We start from the raw sequence: 23,308 nt of genomic DNA on the forward strand, positions 1-23,308 counted from the left end.
ACCTATATAGGTGCACAGAGAAGTAGGAATAAGGATGTTGGCTATAGAATTGTTTGTAATAGCAAAAGATAGCTAGCAATTTAAATGTCCATCAAAGGGGACTGGTCAGATAAAGGGCTGGATGTCCATGCAGTGCAGCAGCTGCCCTGTGCAGCTGTCCGAAGAATGAGGCGGCTTCAGAAGTACCATATGGATAACGCAAATCTCTAATATGCATTTTTAAGTGAAAAAAGCAAGATGCTGAACAATTTATAATATAACAAAACGTAGGGAGGATCTGGGTGCTAATACATGGTTATGTTCACTTTGTGAAAATTCATTAAGCAGAACACTTACGATTTGTGTACTATTCTATGTGTATAACATATATTAAAAGCTTACCAAAAAAATCCAAAACAGGAAGAGATAGTAGGTACACATATGCTTAGATATGCAGAAGTGTTTCTGGAAGGATATACAAGAAACTTAAGGTTGGCCACCAGTGGAGAGACGTATTGGGGAATAGAGATAGGGCAAAGGCCTTTCGGGGCTGTATTTGTTTTTCTACATATATTACTATTAAATTAAGGCATTTTTAATGAAAATTTTTAAATGCCATTTAAATGATAGCAGCAAGGTACAAATTTGTGGCAGGATTCTGACAATTTATCTTTATCTAACATGTGTTTAAGGAAAAAAGAATGGGAGGAAATTCAAGGTTAGATGTTAACAGATTTTTTTCAGGTGATGAAACTATAAATTGCTTTTCTTTTCTTTGTACTTTTCTGCATGTTTCCAAGTTTTCTGTAGTCAGATCACAATATTTTTCTGATAGATGAAAATACGAGGACTGGCCCCGTGGCTTAGCGGTTAAGTGCGCACGCTCCGCTGCTGGCGGCCTGGGTTCGGATCCCGGGCGCGCACTGACACACCGCTTCTCCGGCCATGCTGAGGCCGCGTCCCACATGCAGCAACTGGAAGGATGTGTGGCTGTGACATACAACTATCTACTGGGGCTTTGGGGGGAAAAATAAATAAATAAAATTAAAAAAAAAAATACGAGTAACTTTTTTAAATGCTTAATAACCATCTTGACAGTTGTGTGGGATTTCTCTCTACTCTTCTCCCCTTTCTCACCCCTCCCCCGTCAGAAATAGTGAAAATTCCACAGATAGTGTTGTTCTGTTACTCATCAGTATATAAATAACATGAGACTTTTAAGAGTATACAGGTGGCCCGGGTTACGTCATTCCAACAGGAACAGGTATCCTTATGCTGGAGGAACGATCCAGAAGGAAACGGAAAGCGTGCCCACTCACCTGCCGCGGCGCCTCTTTCCCGTTGTCCTCGCTGGGCGTAGTCTTGTTTGAAGCTGCCGTCTTCTGTTGAGGAGTGTCCTGGACTATTTCAGTCAGGCAGTATTTCATGATCTCTGCTCCTTTTTTATTTTATGTTTTTTAGAATAAGTGCACAAAGACTTGCCCACTTGAACAAGTGCTTGATGAACTTTAAGCTGGGGAATTTCAGCTATCAGAAAACCCCCCTGAAGTTGGGAGAGCTTCAGGGGAATCAGTTCACTGTCGTTCTCAGGTAAAGCGCTGCAGTGAGAATGCAGGTGGGAGGGTCTTGCTGGGTCACGGCAGGGCTGTTGGGAACAGTGTTAATCCAGTGAGCTGGTGCTGCCAGGCACTGCAGCCAGGGAGGGCAGAGCAGGCTGATAGGGTGGTGAGAGCATACACTGCTGTGGTGTCTGCCCCACCCCCACCCCCTCAGCACCGCCTTTGGAGGAAGATGTCTCCTTCAGATGCTGTGTTGAAAGACAAAGAGCCTATGATTCCGCTGACTTGGTACCTGGACTAGGCAACTTCATAGAAACAGAAAGTAGAAGGGAGGTTACCTGCGGTGGGGATGGGGGTGGTTGGAGAGTTATTGTTTAATGGGTGCAGAGTTTCAGTTTGGGAAGATAAAAAAGCTTGGGAAGTAGATAGTGATAAAGGTTGCACAACATTGTGAGTATACTTAATGCCACTATATTGCATACTTAAAAATGGCTAAAATGGTAAATTTAATGTTATGTATATTTTACCACAATTTTAAAAAGGACAAAGTCCTCAGGAGGTAAAGAGAAAGCTACAGGGGGCAAGGGAGAGGCGTGGAAGCCAAGCCGTGTCATTTATGAGGTGCATCCCTGAGTGTGTTTGTGTATTTTTTCTCTGCATAATGTTGGCCCCTGCAGAAACATAACAGGAACTAATGACCAAGTACAACAAGCCATGAACTCTCTCAAGGAGATTGGATTTATTAACTACTATGGAATGCAAAGGTTTGGAACCACAGCTGTCCCCACGTATCAAGTTGGAAGGTTTGTATTTAATTTCTTAATTTTTGTCTAAAAGAGCTCTCTCATAAAAAAAAGAAGCTGGGGTTTTCGTTAGTATTGTTTTTAGTTATTTCTAGATTTCCTCATGTCTGGGCCAGGTGAACCAGTGTGTCTCATCCTTTTGGGTGACCAACTGATCCACAGCCTCCTTCTAATTTTGGTTCAGTTTTAAGATAATACATGCACAAGGTAAAAAAATGAATCAGAGTTCAAAAAGATACAACCTGAAAAGTAAGTTTTTCTCCCACCCCTGATAGCCCACCCAGGGATTCTATTTTTATTTGCTTTTTTACAGGTAAATCTTGGGTCAATAAGTGAGCCAACAGTAAGCAGCTGGGTACCTCAGACCTGGCGTAGCCTGATGGGAAGATGCAGTTTATGGTCTCTAACAGCTGCGGCCCAGTTTTCACTTTTAGATAGTAGGAAATCCCTCTAGAGTAAGCTAGGGTGGGAATCCTGTCAGTCAGTACTTGTGTTCATAAACCTACTCATGCTCTCCTGCTGCCCAGCAGAGACTGTGGTACATAAAGTAATTATTCACGTGGGAGTTAGAATTGTGGAAGTTATAAATTGGAAGTGAACTCAGAGATTGTTTAGTTCATGTTCTTCCTTTTGTTTCAAACCCTTCTTTTTAGCAAAGATGAAGTGTAGGCTTTGGGAGGTCTGCCGGAGCTCACTGGCTGGTCAGCTGTAGTGCTGGGAGTAGAGGTGTTTTCTTGACTTCCAGTCTGTGGTTTCAGCAGCTGACTACATGAAGTTGCATTTGTTTGTGCATTTTTAAAAACACAAAATGATAAAAATCTCATGTAGTATTTCCTCTACCACTGTGAGGCAGTGTTGTAAAGGTTAAAATTAGTGAAGTCAGATGCCAGTTCTGAGCCTCAGATTACTCACCTGTGAAGTGGAGATGATAATGCCAGCCTCACAGGGTGGTGAAAATGAGTTGAGATGATGTTTGTGCAGCACTTGTTTCTATGCCTAGAATGTAGTAAGTGCTCAATAAACGGAAAGTAATATTTTGAAATTAAAGCATACTGCCAAGAAGAAAACTATAGTAACTAATAATCACTATTAATTGATAGCAAAAGATAATATTGTCAATCTTGCAAATGGTCAAAGGACATTGATAAAGATAGTGAAGATGCTAATTGTCTCATGGGCAGAATACTTAAAGGAAGGCCGTATCACGCTTTTTAATTTTATTTATTTATTTTTCCCCCAAAGCCCCAGTGGATAGTTGTCTGTCATAGTTGCACATCCTTCTAGTTGCTGTATGTGGGACGCGGCCTCAGCATGGCCGGAGAAGCGGTGCGTCAGTGCGCGCCCGGGACCCGAACCCGGGCCGCCAGCAGCGGAGCACGCACCCAACCGCCAAGCCGTGGGGCCGGCCCTCGTATCACGCTTTGAATTTACAATTAATTTGGCAGAAGAACAGCCATGGGATCGTGTAAATTTTGCATTCCAAAGATAATGTAAAATAGCTAGTGAAAATGAGATCAGATTTACCCAGTAACAAAAATTACGTAGAATGCCCTAAGTATACAGTCAGCGTACAGTCTGTTCAGAATTCCAAACCAGCAATTTCCACAGCATAAGAATATTTCCTGGCTTCAGAGCAGCCTGCTTTTACAACACCATAGGACCTCCTAGGAAAAAACAAACCCTCAGTTTATAGTTTAAAGATGGAAAAATGACTTGTATCCAACATATGTAAAGAACTCTTACAATTCAAAAACAAAAAGACAGACAACCTGATTAAAAAATGCGCAAAGGATGTGACTGGATCTTTCTCTAAAGAACCTAGACTAGGGCCGGCCCGGTGGCTTAGCGGCTAAGTGCACGCGCTCCGCTGCTGGCGGCCCGGGTTCGGATCCCGGGCGTGCACCGACGCACCACTTCTCCGGCCATGCTGGGGCCACGTCCCACATACAGCAACTAGAAGGATGTGCAGCTATGACAGACAACTATCCACTGGGGCTTTGGGGGAAAAAAAAAATAAATAAAATGTTAAAAAAAAAAAAAAAAGAACCTAGACTAATGGCTAGTAAGCGTACGAAACAATGCTCTACATCACTAATCATTAGGGAAATGCAAGGGAAACCACAATGAAATACTACTTTATACCCACTGGGATGGCTATTATCAAAAAAAAAACAAAGCAAAATAAATGTTGGTGAGGATGTGGAGATATTGGAACCCTTATGCATTGCTGGTGGAAATATAAAATGTTACAGCCACTGTGGAAAATGATATGGCAATTTCTCAAAAAAATTAAAGATAGAATTGCCATATGATCCAGCAGTTCCATTCTGGGTATACTCCAAAGAAGTGAAAGCAAACACTCCGCAGATGCTTACACACCCATGTTTATAAGAGCATTACTCACAATAGCCAAAAGGTAGAAGCAACCGAGTGTCCATTAACCAAGGAATGGAAAAACAAAATGTGGTACATAGATACGATGTAATACCATTCAGCCTTAAAAAGAAAGGAAATTTTGACACGTTACAACATGAATGAAACTTGAAGACTTCTATGCTAAGTGAAATAAGCCAGTCACAAAACGACAAATATTGTATAATTCCTCTTATGTGAGGTTTCTAGAGTAGTCAAATTCATAGACAAAGTAGAATGGTGGTTGCCAGGAGCTGGGGCGAGGGGGAAATGGGGAGTTACTGTTTAATGTGTGCAGAGTTTCAGTTGCGGAAGATTAAAAAGTTCTGGAGGCGATGGTCCTGATGTGAATGTACTTAATGCCGCAGAACTGTACACTTGAAAATGGCTAAAATGATAATTTTATGTTATGTACGTTTTACACAATAAAAAAAAAGGTAGAAGGAGGAAAGATAACGTAAGTAGAAAACATCTTAATGTGGAGTGGGCCAGATAGCCTGGCCTATTGTAAACCTAATATATACATATTTAGTATGGCCATGTATCCTGAACCTTCACGTTATATGGTAGCACCTCAAAGGGGTTGAGAAGTCCTGTAATTAAGAAACTTTTAATATATTACACCAGGTGTTGGCAAACTTTTCCTGATAGTAAATATTTTAGGGTTTGTGGGCCATAGAGTGTTTGTGGCAGCTCCTCAGCTCTGCTGTTAGAGTGGGAAAGCATCCGTACCCAATAAGTAAACGATGAGCACAGCTGTTTTCCAGTAAAACTAGTTACAAAATCAAGTGGCCAGCCAGATAACAAAGGTTTTTGAGCACAGAAGTCTTTTTCCATGGTATCTGGCAGACCAGTGCCTAGTCCTGAATTCGTACTGCTCTGTTTTTGGAAGTGTTGCTAGAGGCCTAGGCAGCTAAATAATGTGTCACCCAGGAGTATATTTAAAGGCTGAGATAGCATGACTTGTTTCAGAACCACAAGGATGGCCAGCAATAGGAAACCTGTGAATGTAATTCATTGCATTAGTAGATTCAAAATCCGTATGATCTCAATAGATACCAAACCACGTTGTATGTAATTTAATAGACAAAAATATCCCATATGGATTAACTTAAAACCAGAGAAATAAAAACTCTAATTAACTAGAAAAACAAAAATAATTAATAGAAGGGATGTCTGTATTCTTATGATAGGGAAGGCCTTTCTAAATGGGACTCCGAGACCAGGAATCTTACTAGACAAAAATTTTATATATGACACACAAAATATAACTCCTGTATGGCAAAAGATAATATAGTAAAAGTTAAAGGAAAAATTACATACACTTACAGATACATCAAAAAATTATTGAAAAATACACTCTAAAGTGTTAACAGTGTTTAATTTCTTAGAGGTTGGATAACAGGTAACCTTCCTATGTACTGTTTGATTTTTAAGAAGCCTGTATAACTTACAGTCAGCACAAATAAAGATATTTCTATTTTGGCAAGAATAACAGAGAAGGATAAATTGTATTCATTCTGTTTGCCTATGCAAGAAAGTATTTAACATGGAGAAATTTTTGGAGACGTTTCAAATCGGTTTTGGTACGTAAAGACTTAACTTTGGTTTGTACAGGTAATACCATGTATAGCAACTTAAAGCATGACTAGGTAGTATTTATACTATTACAGCATTTTAAAACTGTGAAATGATATTAAATATTATGAGTAAACATCATGTTCTTAATTTTCTCTCTCTTTTAAGTTCTTTTCGCATTTACGTTTGAAATCTGTATCATTATATTAGTTTTTCAGCTTTTAATTTTAATAAAATATATAAAGTTAATATGATTTGTTGACTCCACAGATTTAGGCATATTAAATTCATTTTAATGCAAAATTAAGTAAAATAAATGCTGTTTAATTTTAGAGCTATACTACAAAATTCCTGGGCTGAAGTCATGGATTTAATATTGAAACCCCGTTCTGGAGGTGAGAATAAAATTCATGTTAAGAAAAAAATAGAATATATGGCTAGGTATTCATGGAATTACTTTGAATAAAAGTATGTGTGCAAATTGGGATAGTTATTTCAGAATTTTAAAAATTATTTTTACAGTAAAATAAAAAGTATAGTTTATTTCTTTACTTTTTTCACAAGTTTTATCTATATATTTGAGATTTATAATTTGTATCCTATTTTCAGCTCTTTAGCTTGTCTAACTTATTAATTCATAAATGAACCATTCATTTCCTTTTCCCCATGCACTACTAAATCTCTGAACATACAGGAATCCACACAGATTTTACTTGTGGTTAATTTGTTAAAGCTCAGTGTAATAGAATGTAAAAACTTAGCAAAAACATCTTGAAGATTTTTAGTTTGAAGAGTTCATAAAAACTTTCCACAAACTATCTCTAAAATCATACTGTATGGAAAAAGATTTAAGTTCTACTTTACAAATTATCAAATAAATTATGCCTCCTTTGGGTAATTATTCATTTGCAAATTAAAGAGATAAAATTGGGGCCAGCCCCAGTGGCCTAGTGGTTAAGTGGGGCGCACTTCACTTCAGCAGCCCCGGGTTCAGTTCCCAGGCTCAGACCTACACCACTCATCTATCAGTGGCCATGCTGTGATGGTGACTCGCAAAATAGAGGAAGATTAGCAACAGGTGTTAGCTTGGGGGCGAATCTTCCTCAGCAAAAAAAATAAAATAAAATTGTTTAAGGAAAGTAACCAATTAAATTTAACAATACAGTAGAAAAAAGAGAGGAGGAAGGAAGGACTACTAAGTTTTGTCTTATGTTCAATCAGCTGTGATAATGAACAGGAATTGGCTTTAAATCCAGGGATGGTAGCATGTTGACAAAGTCATCTAGTTCTGTAAACTTTCTACATTTCCCATCTTTTTGCTTTCTGATCGTTATTCTCAGGTGAACAGAAGCTTTTCAGAGTACCTATATGACGAATAACATTTTCTAATTTTGTGTTTTCTATGAAGCATTTTAAGTTATGTCAATTGGACACATTGTTTAATCACAGCTTTTTTTTCTCCCCAGCCGAAAAGGGGTACTTGGTTAAATGCAGGGAAGAGTGGGCGAAGACCAAAGACCCGGCCGCTGCCCTCAGAAAACTACCTGTCAAAAGGTGTGTGGAAGGGCAGCTGCTTCGAGGACTTTCCAAATATGGAATGAAGAATATAGTCTCTGCATTTGGCATAGTGAGTGCGATTTGTGAAGTCAGGCAATGACCCGAGGTGGTTCAATGCTTTTTAAATTTTATCTTTAAATGTTTTACTGAACTTGGAAAGAGCAAAAGGTAAATAAGGATCCTTTGGTGATCTCTGAGAGGTGTATGACCTGAGTGATCCTGTTCAGACCCTGGATGGTGATGGGGTGGGTGGTGGGTGCGGGCGGTGTTGGAGGGATTATACTAACATGGAGGGCTTGAGAAAAGCATTAATGTGGAAAACATTGTTGACAATGAAAATTTAATTAAGTATCTTGGTATTTGAGAAATTCAGAATCCATCATAGAGGTCATTTCTTGATCATTCTCCAGCATCAGAACTGCGACCTGCCTCAATGAGAGGGCTGCACAGTTAGTGATCTAAATGACTGCATTCTGATTTGGTTTCTTCATGGTGGTTCAGGAGTGGGTACCTCTTGAGTACCCACTCAAGGCAAGTGTAGTCTATACTAGTATTTGTATAATCCAGAATAGACTAAAGTTTAACCCTTAAACTTACATCTTAGTTACTCTTCCCCAGATGTACAAAACAAGCGGGATTCTTGCTGTATACAATTAGTTGTCAGTTCAGTCATTTAGGTTTTCTCCTTCTGTAGAATTATGGGGGAGAAAGCACTGTTAGCCCTACAGTTGATGTGTGAATTCTTTGAGTTTGAATGACATCTATGTTTCTAATTTAGGGTGTAAATTCCATAGCATTTGCTTTATTTGCATGAATGTCTGTGCTGTGGATACAAAACGGAAGTGCTGCAGCTCTGCCAATGGGGACCACCCTTAAGTCTGAGGGCTCCCGGCTCTAAGATTGGTTGCTGCGGATCAGTCACTATTCCCATAGGCTGTTAGAAAAATGAGAGATTTAAGGTACAAGTTTCGTTTGCTAGTGTCAGCACTAAACAAGCAAGATGTCTTAGAAAGTACAACACTTTTAATATTCAGAATATTTTTTTCCTTGCCTATTTTTTTCCTTCCCTCCAGATACCAAGAAATAATCGCTTAATGTATATTCATAGCTATCAGAGCTATGTGTGGAATAACATGGTGAGCAAGCGAATAGAAGAGTATGGACTGAAACCTGTTCCAGGGGACCTGGTTCTCAAAGGAGGTAAAAAGGGAGATATCACTGTAGTCCACCAAACTAGGGTTCAGTTATTTGACAGTAGTGCTTAAAATCCAGCCTGGCTACTAGTTAAGAGAGAGAGATGCCTAGGAAGTTTGGAATATAAGAACATTATAATTTCAGATAGACTGGTTTGGATCTGGATCTTTAATGAAAAATATACATCTGATTACCAGGTGCCTGATGGTCTCTGGGCCTCCATTTTTCTCAACTAGAATAGGATTTGGACTAGATGTTGCCTAAAATCCCTTTCCAAACTTTAATCTGGGTCCAGCAAATACTTCTCTGCACTTTTGATGTACTTTAGCCTCTTGGCCAGTTTTAAAGAGTTTCTTCAGGTCGGCAGCAGACTGGAGCTCACTTTACACGTGGGCCATGACAGAGACACTCAGTGCATACTCTGTGCCCAAAGTGTTTATGAAACACGCAAATAATCCAATGTGCTGTTGGGCCCTGGCTGTGTGCTAGGACTCATGCTAATAAGCCCTTTGCCTACGTCATCTAGTTTAAAGCTCACAGTGTGATTGGGAGGCATTCTCTCCATTCTTCAGATAAGTTCAGTCACCTGCCCAAGATTCCTCAGCTGGCTAAAAAACAAAAAGGCTGGGCTTCAGAATCATGCCTGTCTGTTTCCAAAGTCCATGTTCTTTTGGCATACCTGCTGCCCCTCTGCTGTCTGAAGACACAGCCTGCTCATCTGCAGGTGTGCCTGATAAACCTGCTAAGATTTTTAAATTTGTTCAGAAATTTTAATTATTTTTTCCTGCTTTAATATTTTTTTCTCATCCAATATTGATCACATCTGGTGTATTTTAATGTCTCTTTTGCCACCACATCTTATCCTCTAAATACAGACTGGTTTTTTTTGTTATTCTTTTAGCAAAAATGCATTCATTTGTGATAGCTTTCCAAATAGTATTTTTTTGGTGGGGGGGCCAGGGGGAAGGAAGATTAGCCCTGAGCTAACCTCTGTTGCCAATCTTCCTCTTTTTGCTGGGGAAGACTGGCCCTGGACTAACATCCGTGCCCGTCTTCCTCTACTTTATATGTGGATCGCCTGCCACAGCATGGCTTGTTGAGTGGTGCATAGGTCCGCGCCTGGGATCCAAACCTGTGAACCCCGGGCTGCCAAAGCAGAGTACGTGAACTTAACTACTACGCCACCAGGCTGGCCCCCCAAATAGTATTTTTTAATTTTATTTATTTATTTACTTTTTCCCCCAAAGCTCCAGTAGATAGTTGTGTGTCATAGGTGCACATCCTTCCAGTTGCTGTATGTGGGACGCAGCCTCAGCATGGCCGGAGAAGCGGTGTGTTGGTGCGCGCCCAGGATCCGAACCCGGCTCGCCAGCAGTAGAGCGCACGCACTTAACCGCTAAGCCACGGGGCCGGCCCCTCAAATAGTATTTTTTAATACTGTGTATTTTATAAGTGTATTTTTTTTTTTTTATGTATTTTTTCCCCCCCAAAGCCCCAGTAGATAGTTGTATGTCATAGCTGCACATCCTTCCAGTTGATGTATGTGGGACGCGGCCTCAGCATGGCCAGAGAAGCGGTACGTCGGTGCGCGCCCGGGATCCGAACCTGGGCCACCAGCAGCGGAGCGCGCGCACCTAACCACTAAGCCATGGGGCCGGCCCTATAAGTGTATTTATTATATATATATGTTTTAATACTGTATATTTTGTAGTATTTTTTAATAAGGAAGAAGGATCTGGTCTTTAAAAGCAAGAATTCCCAAAAAATGACATTGCAGCTGAGAAGTAAATGTTTTTTAACTTTCTACTTCTAAATCCATGGTTTTTATTCCTTGGTAGAGTAGAAAAGACAGAAAGGTATATATTCCATCTCTCTTTTTTTTTTTTTTTTTAATTTTTTTGTTTATTGCAGTAACATTGGTTTATAACATTGTAAAAATTTCAGGTGTACATCATTGTACTTCTATTTCTGCATAGATTACATCATGTTCACCACCAAAATACCAATTACAACCCATCACCACACACATGTACCCAATTATCCCCTTCACCCTCCTCCCTCCCCCCTTCCCCTCTGGTAACCACCAATCCAATCTCTGTCCCTATGTGTTTGTTTATTGTTGTTATTATCTACTACTTAATGAAGGAAATCATACGGTATTTGACCTTCTCCCTCTGACTTATTTCACTTTGCATCATGCCCTCAATGTCCATCCATGTTGTCACAAATGGCTGGATTTCATCGTTTCTTATGGCTGAGTAGTATTCCATTGTGTATATATACCACAGCTTTTTATCCATTCGTCCCTTGATGGGCACTTAGGTTGCTTCAAGTCTTGGCTATCGTGAATAAGGCTGCAATGAACACAGGGGTGCATGTACCTTTGCAAATTGGTGTTTTCAAGTTCTTTGGATAAATACCCAACAGTGGAATAGCTGGATCATATGGTAGTTCTATCGTTGATTTTTTGAGGAATCTCCATACTGTTTTCCATAGTGGCTGCACCAGTTTGCACTCCCACCAGCAGTGTATGAGAGTTCCCTTCTCTCCACAACCTCTCCAACACATGTTGTTTCCTGTCTTGTTAATTATAGCCATTCTGACGGGCGTGAGGTGATATCTCATTGTAGTTTTGATTTGCATTTCCCTGATAGTTAGTGATTTTGAACATCTTTTCATGTGTCTGTTGGCCATCTGTATATCTTCTTTGGAGAAATGTCTGTTCAGGTCTTTTGCCCATTTTTAATTGGGTTGGTAGTTTTTGTTGTTGAGATGCATGAGTTCTTTATATATTTTGGAGATTAAGCCCTTATCAGATGTATGGTTTGCAAATATCTTCTCCCAATTGTTAGGTTGTCTTTTCGTTTTGTTGATGGTTTCCTTTGCTGTGCAGAAGCTTTTTAGTTTGATGTAGTCCCATTTGTTTATTTTTTCTATTGTTTCTCTTGCCTGGTCAGATGTGGTGTTTGAAAAGATGTTGCTAAGACTGATGTCGAAGAGCGTACTGCCTATGTTTTCTTCTAGAACTTTCACAGTTTCAGGTCTTACATTCAAGTCTTTAATCCATTTGGAGTTAATTTTTGTGTATGGTGTAAGGTAAGAGTCTACTTTCATTTTTGCATATGGCTATCCAGTTTTCCCAACACCATTTGTTGAAGAGACTTTCTTTTCCCCATTGTATGTTCTTGGCTCCTTTGTCAAAGATTAGCTGTCCATAGATGTGTGGGTTTATTTCTGGGCTTTCGATTCTATTCCATTGATCTGTGTGTCTGTTTTTGTGCCAGTACCATGCTGTTTTGGTTACTATAGCTTTGTAGTATATTTTGAAATCAGGGAGTGTGATACCTCCAGCTTTGTTCTTTTTCTCAGGATTCCTTTAGCTATTCGGGTCTTTTGTTGTTCCATATAAATTTTAGGATTCTTTGTTCTATTTCTGTGAAAAATGTTGTTGGAACTTTGATAGGGATTGCATTGAATCTATAGATGGCTTTAGGAAGTATGGACATCTTAACTATGTTAATTCTTCCAATCCAAGAGCACGGAATATCTTTCCATTTCTTTGTGTCTTCTTCAATTTCTTTCAGAAATGTTTTATAGTTTTCGTGTACAGATCTTTCACCTCTTTGGTTAAGTTTATTCCTAGGTATTTTATTCTTTTTGTTGCAATTGTAAATGGGATGGTATTCTTAATTTCTCTTTCTGCTACTTCGTTGTTAGTGTACAGAAATGCAACTGATTTTTGTATGTTGATTTTGTATCCTGCAACTTTCCCATATTCGTTTATTACTTCTAAAAGTTTTCTGGTGGATTCTTTAGGGTTTTCTATATATAAAATCATGTCATCTGCAAATAGTGACAGTTTCACTTCTTCCTTTCCAATTTGGATCCCTTTTATTTCTTTCTCTTGCCTGATTGCTCTGGCTAGGACTTCCAATACTATGTTAAATAGGAGTGGTGACAGTGGGCATCCTTGTCTGGTTCCTGTTCTTAGAGGGATAGCTTTCAGTTTTTCACCATTGAGGATGATATTAGCTGTGGGTTTCTCATATATGGTCTTTATTATGTTGAGGTACTTTCCTTCTATACCCATTTTATTCAGAGTTTTTATCATAAATGGATGCTGGATCTTGTCAAATGCTTTCTCTGCATCTATTGAGATGATCATGTGATTTTTGTTCTTCATTTTATTAATGTGGTGTATTACGTTGATTGATTTGCGAATGTTAAACCATCCCTGCATACCTGGAATAAATCCCACTTGATCATGGTGTATAATCTTTTTAACGTATTGTTGTATGCGATTTGCTAGTATTTTGTTGAGGATTTTCGCATCGATGTTCATCAGTGATATTGGCCTGTAATTTTCTTGTTTTGTGGTGTCCTTCTCTGGTTTTGGTATCAGGGTAATGTCAGCTTCGTAGAATGAGTTAGGAGCTTCCGCCCTCCTCAATTTTTGGAAGAGTTTGAGAAGGATAGGTATTAAGTCTTCTTTGAATGTTTGGTAGAATTCACCAGGGAAGCCGTCTGGTCCTGGACTTTTATTTTTGGGGAGGTTTTTGATTACTGTTTCGATCTCCTTACTGGTGATTGGTCTATTCAAATTCTCTACTTCTTCTTGATCCAGTTTTGGAAGGTTGTATGATTCTAAGAATTTATCCATTTCTTCCAGATTGTCGAATTGGTTGGCATATAGTTTTTCATAGTATTCTCTTATAATCTTTTGTATTTCTGAGGTGTCTGTTGTAACCTCTCCTCTTTCATTTCTGATTTTACTTATTTGTGCCTTCTCTCTTTTTTTCTTGGTGAGTCTAGCTAAAGGATTGCAGCTGAGAAGTAAATGTTTTTTAACTTTCTACTTCTAAATCCATGGTTTTTATTCCTTGGTAGAGTAGAAAAGACAGAAAGGTATATATTCCATCTCTCTTTTTTTTTTTTTTTTTTGATGAGGAAAATTGTCCCTGAGCTAATATCTGTGTCAATCTTTCTCTGCTTTATATATGGGACGCCGCCACAACGTGGCTTGATGAGCGGTGCATGGGTCCACGCCCAGGATCCGAACCCGTGAACCCCGGGCCGCCGCAGCAGAGAAGCAGAGCATGCGAACGTAACTACCACGCCACCAGGCTGGTCCCACCATCTTAATTTTTTAAGCTTAGTAGGCCAGTGAATCTGCACCAACTTGCACTTCTGACTGCTTAGAAGTGTATCATTTTAGAAGATGGAGCGCATGAAAATATTGCCTATTTTCATTTTTCTTCAGTTTATTCATTTGTGATTTGCAGCCACAGCCACTTATATTGAGGAAGAAGATGTTGATAATTACTCCATCCATGATGTGGTAATGCCCTTGCCTGGTTTCGACATTATCTACCCAAAGCATAAAAGTAAGTTCCCTGTATGGGGAAAATAGTTAAAGTCTAATACAGTTAAGCCACTGGCAGGCAAGAGTAGAGAGAGGGAAAAAATTAGTACTTTAAATATAATTTTAGAACTTTGATTTCCATCAGACTTGAAAAAATGCTTAGATTGCAAACATATGTAAACCATGTTTACTTCTAAAAGTCTCCCAGAAAGGGATGCCTTCAGATGGGTAATTTAAATTAAGAAAGGAGATGGTGGTGGCAGTGTAGTATTGGTGTTGTTATTATTGGCATTATTATTTAAATTTGTGAAATTCACTAATTCTTATTAAGGATGGGAAGGGTTTAGCAAGAGTTTTTGAGAAAATGAATGGATAATTCTACTTTAACATTGCTTTCTTTAACCTTTTTTTAAACCATATAAGTACTATCTGCTCATTGTGTTTTAAAAGTCAACGTGCACAGAAGTTTATTAAGTGAAAAGTCAGAATTATATCCCCTACCCTAGAGGCTGTTAAGAATTACTTCTGCTACTTTCATGGCTGCCATTTTGGGGAGAAAATTGGAACTTTTATTGTTCAAGGATTCAGAAATTTGAAAAAAAGAAAGCAGCTCTGTGCATGGGACCTACTTGGTGAAAGTGAGCCTGGAAATTTCCTCCTAGCCAGGGCTGCTCTGTGGGGGGTGTTTTCCTGTTAAAACATCTTTTCTCTCAAGAGGCCAGAGTTATTTTACTTATCAATGTTATATTCCTTGAAATTTTATGAATCATAGAGTGATCAGGATTAACACCCTTCTTTGATAATGCAGATACTTATAAAAGAGTTAAATAGTAATCTGCCACTTACTATTTGATTCACTTAATCAAATTGCTGTGCTCTAATACTTAAGTGAGGTCAACTTCACTGAGAGAAAAGGAGTAGAGAAGAGGAGAATGAACAAGAGAGGTAGATAAGGGAGGGGTGTGGTCGGCCTGTCCTGGTAGATGGCACAGTGAGGAACTGAGGAGACCGGTACCAGGAACGAATGAGAAGGAAGGCACCAAGGTGCTCAGAGCCACATTGGGCCTCTTTCCAAGAAAGGAGAAGAAAACATTCTTTTCTTCTTTCTTGTACCTCTCAGGATCAGCAACTTGGGCTAATATCAATTAAAACATAAATTCAGCACAGCCTTTGACAAAGCCATTCATGAAAACCTTGTGGCCGAGACAGGGGCACACAGACAGGATGGGTAGTAGATCAGACATGTGGATTTGCAACATATGCACACATGGTGGCCAGCGATGCCCGGTTTAGGGATCCCCGTTGTCCTTGTAAGTGTGTCGTGAGGGAGTCGTTCCTTGACCCTGGTCTACCTGACATTTTTTATGAATATCTTGAGTAAAGAAATCTGTTTATCATATTTGCAAATCATGTGACCCAAAATAGTTAATATTAATTATATGAAAAATAAGTATTTAAAAAGAACTGCAGAGGGCATTTAATAGGGTTAAATCTAAATTCTCATGTTTATGTTCAAATGTAGAGATGGAAAAGGCCCAGTTTGATAGTAGTCTACATAAAAAGGGTCTGGAGGTATTGCTGAACATAAGCCTGTTACCCCGAGGCAGATAAGGGGTTTGGTGGGCAGTACAGAAGTGTCAAAGGAGGGACAGTTGGAACCATTGTCTGGTCCAATACTTATGAATACATGTGGAAGAGGGCAGTTAATCTGCAGTGTTCCAAAGCAGTCAACAGAAGTTACAAGAAGACAGATTGCAGCTTGGAATAGGAAGAACTTTTAATCGCGGGCCTAACGAAGAAGTCATTCCCCGTAAATTGCAACGTGCACACAAAGCCTGGATAACTGTCTCTCTTGGGTGTTATAAAAAAGATTCTACATCAGGTGCGAGGGTGAGCCAGATGGTTTTCCCAGGTCTCTTGTTTTTATACATTTATTTATAAGTACCTTCTTCCAGAAAGAGTTTGAGGCCTCTCTATACAGTCTCTTCCACCTCTGAGCACATATAAATTGTATTTCAGTGGCTTCTGACGAAGTGGCCTTTTGTAGCTAGCTTGGTAACCTTACACCTCAGGCACTGTGGCCGGTTGCAGAGACAGCTTACAAATTGGCCAAACCTAAGCTGGAGACACCTAGTCTTAGTTAGTAATCACGAAGTTGTGATTCCAGAGAACAGGCTGGATTTTCAACCAGGGTGACTGAGTTTGTTAGGATGATCTAACTGAACTTCCACGTTGCTGTTTGTAGTCTAGTTCAAGGTAGCTTGCTCACCTGCCGCATTCCAACTAACTTTTTGTATTTTGTATCAGTTAGTGAAGCCTACAGGGAAATGCTCACCGCAGACAATCTTGACATTGACAACATGAGACACAAAATTCGAGATTATTCCTTATCAGGGGCCTACCGAAAGATCATTATTCGTCCTCAGAATGTCAGCTGGTGAGTGATAGTCTGTAATGAAATAGAACTGAATGACTATGTCAGATTTTAAGCTTTTGCATCACATACATGTTTTTCAGTGCTTACAGCCTGGCATATAAGTGTGAATTGTTGTTGTTATTATTACTTTTATCATTACTGCTACTACTTGGTATTTTTCAAATCATCAGGAAATAAGAAAATGCAAACGTTCAGTGAAAGTAACTTAGTTTACATTTTATTGACATTACTAAATTATTGAGAAATGTGCAGAGCCTGAACCATTTCTCTACTTTAGAAACACTGAGATTTGCTTACAGAGATACCCCTGAGCAAGCCACGTCACTCACAATTAGCTGTGAGTCCCAAACACTGATCTGGTTGTTTTAATGTCATGTTTCTAGAGAGAAAAAGAAACTTGTATTAACCCATTTTAAAATACTTTAATACCTAGTATGATCTAGAGCTTTATTTTTAAAATTAAATCCTGAACTAGTTGCCCATTGCCAGGACATTCTCTCTCTTCCCTCTCTCCCTGTCCCTCTCTCCTCCTCTTCTCTGGATCGTGGGAAGGGGTGGCCGAGTTGGCCTGAGTCTTCCCCGCTCCAGAGCGCAGTTCCTCATGAGTAACACAGTGTTGTTAGTAGTGATAACCGCTCTGGAGAAAATATAAATGCCGTGATTAATTCAATCACACCTGTGCAAAGTGAAGTTTGCTACTTATCTACTACATATAAACAGAATTTCCATCCTAGGGAAGCATTTTATATCTTTGACATAGGCTGGCATCATCTATCACCTTGCTATATAATAATACAAAGGTAATACTTAAATATAAAATTTGCCCCTGTTCTGTTATTGAAAAGTTCCACGTAGAATTATTTACAACAGACCTATGTGTTTTCCTTGCTAAACAAATGATGATGAGCAGCTTAGCACCTTTTATGGAAGTTCACATTCACACTTTTCTTTCTTTATATGTTTTGAAGGGAAGTCGTTGCATATGATGATCCTAAAATTCCACTCTTCAACACAGATGTGGACAACCTGGAAGGGAAACCACCACCAGTTTTTGCTTCTGGTAGGTTTACTCAGCCATCAGTTCTATGTCAACTGTGAAATGTTTTCTCATACAAAAACATAAATTAAAAAAAAAACTCTTAAAATCACTCCCTCCCACCCACTCCGGGATTTTTATTTCGTGTTTTATCATAATTTCATGATTATAGCTGGAGGTCAGTAATTAAAACAGTAAATCCCACTGAAAATGAATGAACATTATAGAAGGTTGTGAATATTAGGTGATTGATTATTTCCTCCCCCCCACCCCCCACAGAGAGTTAACAAAGGTGAGTGAAAACCGAGAAAAGAGAGTCAAACACTAAATTTGCATTCTCATTGTCAAATCCTCCTTGCCATTCCTTTGTCTGTTTTCACCTTGGACTCTCTTTTTTTTTTTTCTTAATTATGCATGCATTTATCTCCTGTGCTCTTCTGTCATCTGCCCTTTTCATGAAGGTTGCAGGTAGAATTACCATAGATCAGCTGGGACGTCCACTCCCAGATCTCTTCCTTCCTGTCCCTCCTCTGAGGCCGGTGGACGTAGAGGGCTGAGGAAGGGAGCACAGTTCCTTGATTTGTACAGAGATTATACGACTCAGCCTGATCTGCTTGCAGCTGCCTTACTTTCCTGACTCTTCTTTCTTGCCTGGCAGAAGGCAAATACAGAGCTCTGAAGATGGATTTTTCTCTTCCTCCTTCCACCTACGCGACCATGGCCATTCGCGAAGTGCTGAAAATGGATACCAGCATCAAGAACCAGACCCAGCTGAACACCACCTGGCTCCGCTGAGGCCTTCGTCCCCAGATGAGAAAATGCTGGCTTCCTGTTCATTCTTCTCTTAGTTCAGACCCCTATGCAGATTTTGGATCTTTGTAGTAAAAGATTATTTGTATTTTTTCAAGTTTTTATTAGCTTAATTTGCAATATTTGTACACATATACAAATCCTGAGGATCCTGATTCTAGCTCAGAGAATATAAATTGGTTGGAATGTATTTCAGGTGCTTATTAAATCATAGTAAAAGTCAGCTTTACTGGCTTTATAATAATTAAGAAGGACTTCGGTTTAAAGTAGCAGTTTTAGGTTTTGCCACATTCTTGAAGGACCACAGGAATTTTTAACACATCCATGGATGGAGTATACAACAATACATTTTAAGAGAAAATGCAGCAAAACATATCTTGACTATGGATAAAGAGAGCACTCCGCTGACTTATGAATATAAATACAGTACTCATGCTTATTTACATGACGATAAAAACATCTACAGGTTTATAAACATAAAATGATGTTATTATCTAGCTCATGCACCAGGTTCAGGTAATTGTTTCTAGATTTTTTAGTTGCAATAGCTTTTGCATTTATGTTGTCATTGCCTTGCAGGACAGTTACAGTGATAGGGCCTTTTTTCTTGATGTAAACTTGTGCAGCTATTTTTATTAGTTAAGGTCTAATTTTTACTCTAGGTGCCTTTTATGTTCAGAACTCTTCCCACTGGACTGGTATTTGCCCAAAAATAAAGATAGCAGAGAAGAAGACTTCAAACATTACAAGGGCTCCTTGTATCAGCAGCGTTACCCTTTGTCACTGACGGCTGAGGTATTTGAGTTTCTGGCATTGCGTAAAAATTCTCTGGTGTGGAAGGATAAATATACCTTTCCAAGGGTGTGTGACCTGATTGTACCCATTTTTATTTTTTGTCATTTCTAGAACCAAATATAATAAATATTTTTTAAAACTCCTTTCTACTGGTTATGTTAATAAATCAAATAAATATCTGCATGCAGATGAGAATCTTGGCTCAGACTGAAGCAAGGAACTGAGTGAATGAGGAATCCTCAGAAATGGTGTTGACACGAAGCTGCACCATGATCGGGTGTGAGATGTCATGAGAATAATGTGATAGAGTCTCAAATTGTATGACTGACGGATCAGGATACACTAGACTCAAGGTTATTCTTACAGTGGCACCATTCACTTGCCTTCCGGTGTACATTCTGGAATTGAAAAGAAAGGGAGGAAGAAAAGCTACTCTACAGGTGATACCGGCTCAAGACAAGGTTGACATGAGGGAAGCCATGTTGTAGAAAAGAAAAACTCTATTGTAACTTTGAACAACCTCTGACAAACTAACCCAGCTGAATCTGCACCCTCCAGGAGATCTGACTGCTCTGTAGATTTTACGACCCCTGCTTGTGTATGTACCTCCCAGCTGCGATAAGATGATAACTTTGTTTTTTTGAGTTCCTTAGGAATGTGATGACCCCCGAACAGTGAGTCTATGCTGATAGCCATCCTCAGTGAAAACTGAAAGATCTGGTGTGCCACTCCCAGTCTGTAACACCAGAAGGTCAACATTCCTAACCCCCTCCCCAATAATACAATGGCCTATATAACTGCTATAAGATTTCATGCCCCCTTAAGATGGTTCTCTTGGACATGAGTCAGCCATCTTCCCTCTTGCTAGCAAGCTGTAATAATAAAGTCCTTTTTCTCCTACCACCTTGCCTCTTGACTATTGGCATGTCTTGCGGCGAGCAGAAGGCCCCACGTTGGGCGGTAACACAGGAACCTCGCACCATGGGAACGTGAAGGACGTTCGTCCTGTATCTGGCAGTGATACACGACTGAGAACTGTTTTCCAGCCCTTGTATTTTAATGACATCCATCACACTGCAGAGGTTAAAAAAGGATTAGAAATATCATGGTAAATTACCCTTTTATCTGGCTAGTGTCTAAAGAAATTTTTGTCCTACAAAGGCCAGATCTATTAAATATGTCAATCAGTTTGTACTTTCCAGTACTAGCAAGTTATTCTCCATCAGGCTGATTAGTGAAAAAGTATTCATTAAGGGAACCTAACTGCCTATTGCAAGTGCGTTCAACAGTTCTGCATTTGTAAGTTTACGTTACAAAAAAAAGATGAGGCTAAACTTATGTTTTCTTCATCGGGGAAATACGTATGGTTCCATGTGATGAGTTGATTTTCCTGGCTTCATTAGCCAACTGCCAGTCTGTGTATGTCTCTTCTTAAACACCAGCAGGGAAATAAGGATGGATTCTTAGAGCCGTTTTGAGACCCGGGGACATACCATCTAACTCTAGGGATTTGGTCAACTTGGAATAAATCATTGCCTTAGCATAGATGCTGAGACGTTCTGTTGTTGTTAGCAAAGTGGGGAAGTTCCTTTGAGGCAAACTTACAAAGCCTGAAAGCAGCCTCATCCTCAAGATGAAAGTGTCTTGTTTCCTAAATTTTTGCCTAAAAGAACTAATAAAGTATCATTACTTTTTATTATACAGTAAAACCAGCACTATTTACTAAGGGAAAAGCTAAATAATAACGTTCATACTATCAACTTTTTATTCATGGTTGCATGTTGTCGATAATAACTGGACAGCCGTTATATTAATAAGAAAAAATTGTCCTGATTCCTGAATCAACCAAAAAATTGGTAGCAGCTGCAATAGCATACCAGTACTTCCAGCCTCACCAGTTGTTCCAGGAAGTACAAATTAGCACAGACTAGAGTCTGTGCTGGAATGCATCTTGTGGCCAATTTTGCACTAAAAAATAAGAATGTGTGTGTATGTGTAATAAAAAATAGAATATATGTATGAATGTCATATTAACTTCTAGTCTGTACTGATGTGGGTCTGTGTGGTATTTGGAAACATAAAAACAGGCCGGGAGAGTGTACCACGTAGTTACCACATGGGAAGAGCGAAAGCACGGCAGAAGAACTACAGAGCTGCGGACGGCCGGATTCTGCCCTTCACAAGCTGAAAAGAGTGTGCATGCATAGCAAAGGATAACTTTAAGGTTTTTCTTCGTTCAGTGAAATCTGCTTTCCCACTTTATGGGGCTCCATTCCTGTAGGATAAGACTTCTCAATTTTAGATCATGAACTCCTTAGAAAATCTGAGGAAAGTATGGACACTGTCTCCAGGGGAAGGAAAGGGGGGAAGTGTGGACTCACACAAACATGCATACACTTACATATGTATGCTAACTTCTTATACAATTTTCTGGGCTCCAGTGTATTCAAATTAGACCCCCTACTCTAGATAAGTGCTTTCCAAAATGTGCGTAAGAGTCACCTGGTGATCTTGTTACACTGCAGAACGTATTTCAGGAAGTCCTGGTGGAGTCGGAAACACTTTGCATTTCCAACAAGCCCCCAGAGTGTGCCTGTGCTGCTGGTCTGCACACGACCCTCGGGAAGCGAGGCTCTAGACCTACGCCGGCCAGTACAGCAGCTGCTAGCCACGTGTGGTCAATTTAAATTTAACTAAAATTTAAAATATAGCTCCTCAGTCACACTAGCCACAGTTCAGTTGCTCCCCTGCCGTGTATGTGTCTAGTGGCTGCTGTATGGGACAGCACTGCTCTAGGTAACAGGTCAGTCACCTGGGACATGGAGGAGTCTGCATTGATCAGGTGTGACATGCAGTGAGGCTGATGATTAAAGGCAAACAATTAATACGTGTTCCATATATGCAAGCCGGGTTACATTGCAGTTAGATCCAGGGCTCACATTGATGATTTAAGAGGTCGCACTTGAAATAGATCACTCTAGGAGTGTCTAAAACTCGCTTCCTTGCTTCTCATTTTCTGGCTTTCTCCAGGATCACCTGTGGACCTTTCTTCTTTCTTTTCTGCCCTTGCTTTCATCTAGATACCTTGTCCAAAGGTTAAGTCAAACCAGTCTGAAGGCTCCGGGGCCTTGTTGCTCCATATGGGAAAATTATCCAAAAAAATAGTCTTGACTGCTGTAATTGAAAACCTTCCTTCTTGGCTGGCACACACTGTAGCTTCTTATGAAAGCAGCAGCTGCAAAAAGTGGGAATGGTTAGAGAGTCCATGTGATTTTGTTGTCTTACAGGAGTACAGTGATGATTGTGTGTGACAGCTTTCCCACCTGTGCTAAAGACGCCTGGAAGGTGGCCAGTGTGTAAGAAAGATGGCGACAGGGAACTACAATGGAAGAAATTATTCAACGCCCTTGTCTTCTGATGCATGCTTACTGTCCCCTCGAAAGCTCTAAACGTTTCTCTAGAGCAACTCTGTCCAATAGAAATATAATGTGAGCCACGTACATAATTTAAAATTTTCTAGTAGCCACATTAAGAAAGTAAAGAGACAGGTGAGATTAATTTTAATTATGTTTTTTATTTAAACCAATATATCCAAAATATCATTTCAACATGTAATTAATATAAAAAGCTAAATATTTCACATTCTCCTTTTTGTACTGTCTTTAAAATCCAGTGTGTGTTTTACACTTACGACACAGCTCAATTTGGACTAGCCACATGTCCTGTGCTCAAGAGCCACGTGTGGCTAATGGCTATTGTATCAGTGAAGTTCTAGAAAGATCACTT

The 23,308-nt window shown here is 39.5% G+C and overlaps 1 protein-coding gene across 2 annotated transcripts in view; it reads left to right on the forward strand.

Annotated features, from left to right (window-relative positions):
- Positions 1–19,664, forward strand: part of PUS7 (pseudouridine synthase 7) — a 50,325-nt gene extending 30,661 nt beyond the window's left edge. For both annotated transcript variants that reach the window (XM_087439900.1, XM_014794467.2), the window contains 9 exons: positions 1,441–1,569; positions 2,216–2,341; positions 6,665–6,726; positions 7,798–7,958; positions 8,962–9,088; positions 14,365–14,466; positions 16,752–16,881; positions 17,850–17,941; positions 18,576–19,664. In XM_087439900.1, the coding sequence (XP_087296026.1) occupies positions 1,441–1,569; positions 2,216–2,341; positions 6,665–6,726; positions 7,798–7,958; positions 8,962–9,088; positions 14,365–14,466; positions 16,752–16,881; positions 17,850–17,941; positions 18,576–18,712 (1,066 nt within the window). In that variant the 3' untranslated portion in view covers positions 18,713–19,664. The remainder of the gene's footprint in view (positions 1–1,440; positions 1,570–2,215; positions 2,342–6,664; positions 6,727–7,797; positions 7,959–8,961; positions 9,089–14,364; positions 14,467–16,751; positions 16,882–17,849; positions 17,942–18,575) is intronic.
- The last annotated feature ends 3,644 nt before the right edge of the window (positions 19,665–23,308 follow it).

This window comes from Ceratotherium simum, chromosome 1 (assembly GCF_057802395.1).
Source record: "Ceratotherium simum simum isolate JZ-2026a chromosome 1, ASM5780239v1, whole genome shotgun sequence".
Taxonomy (NCBI): Eukaryota; Metazoa; Chordata; class Mammalia; order Perissodactyla; family Rhinocerotidae; genus Ceratotherium; species Ceratotherium simum.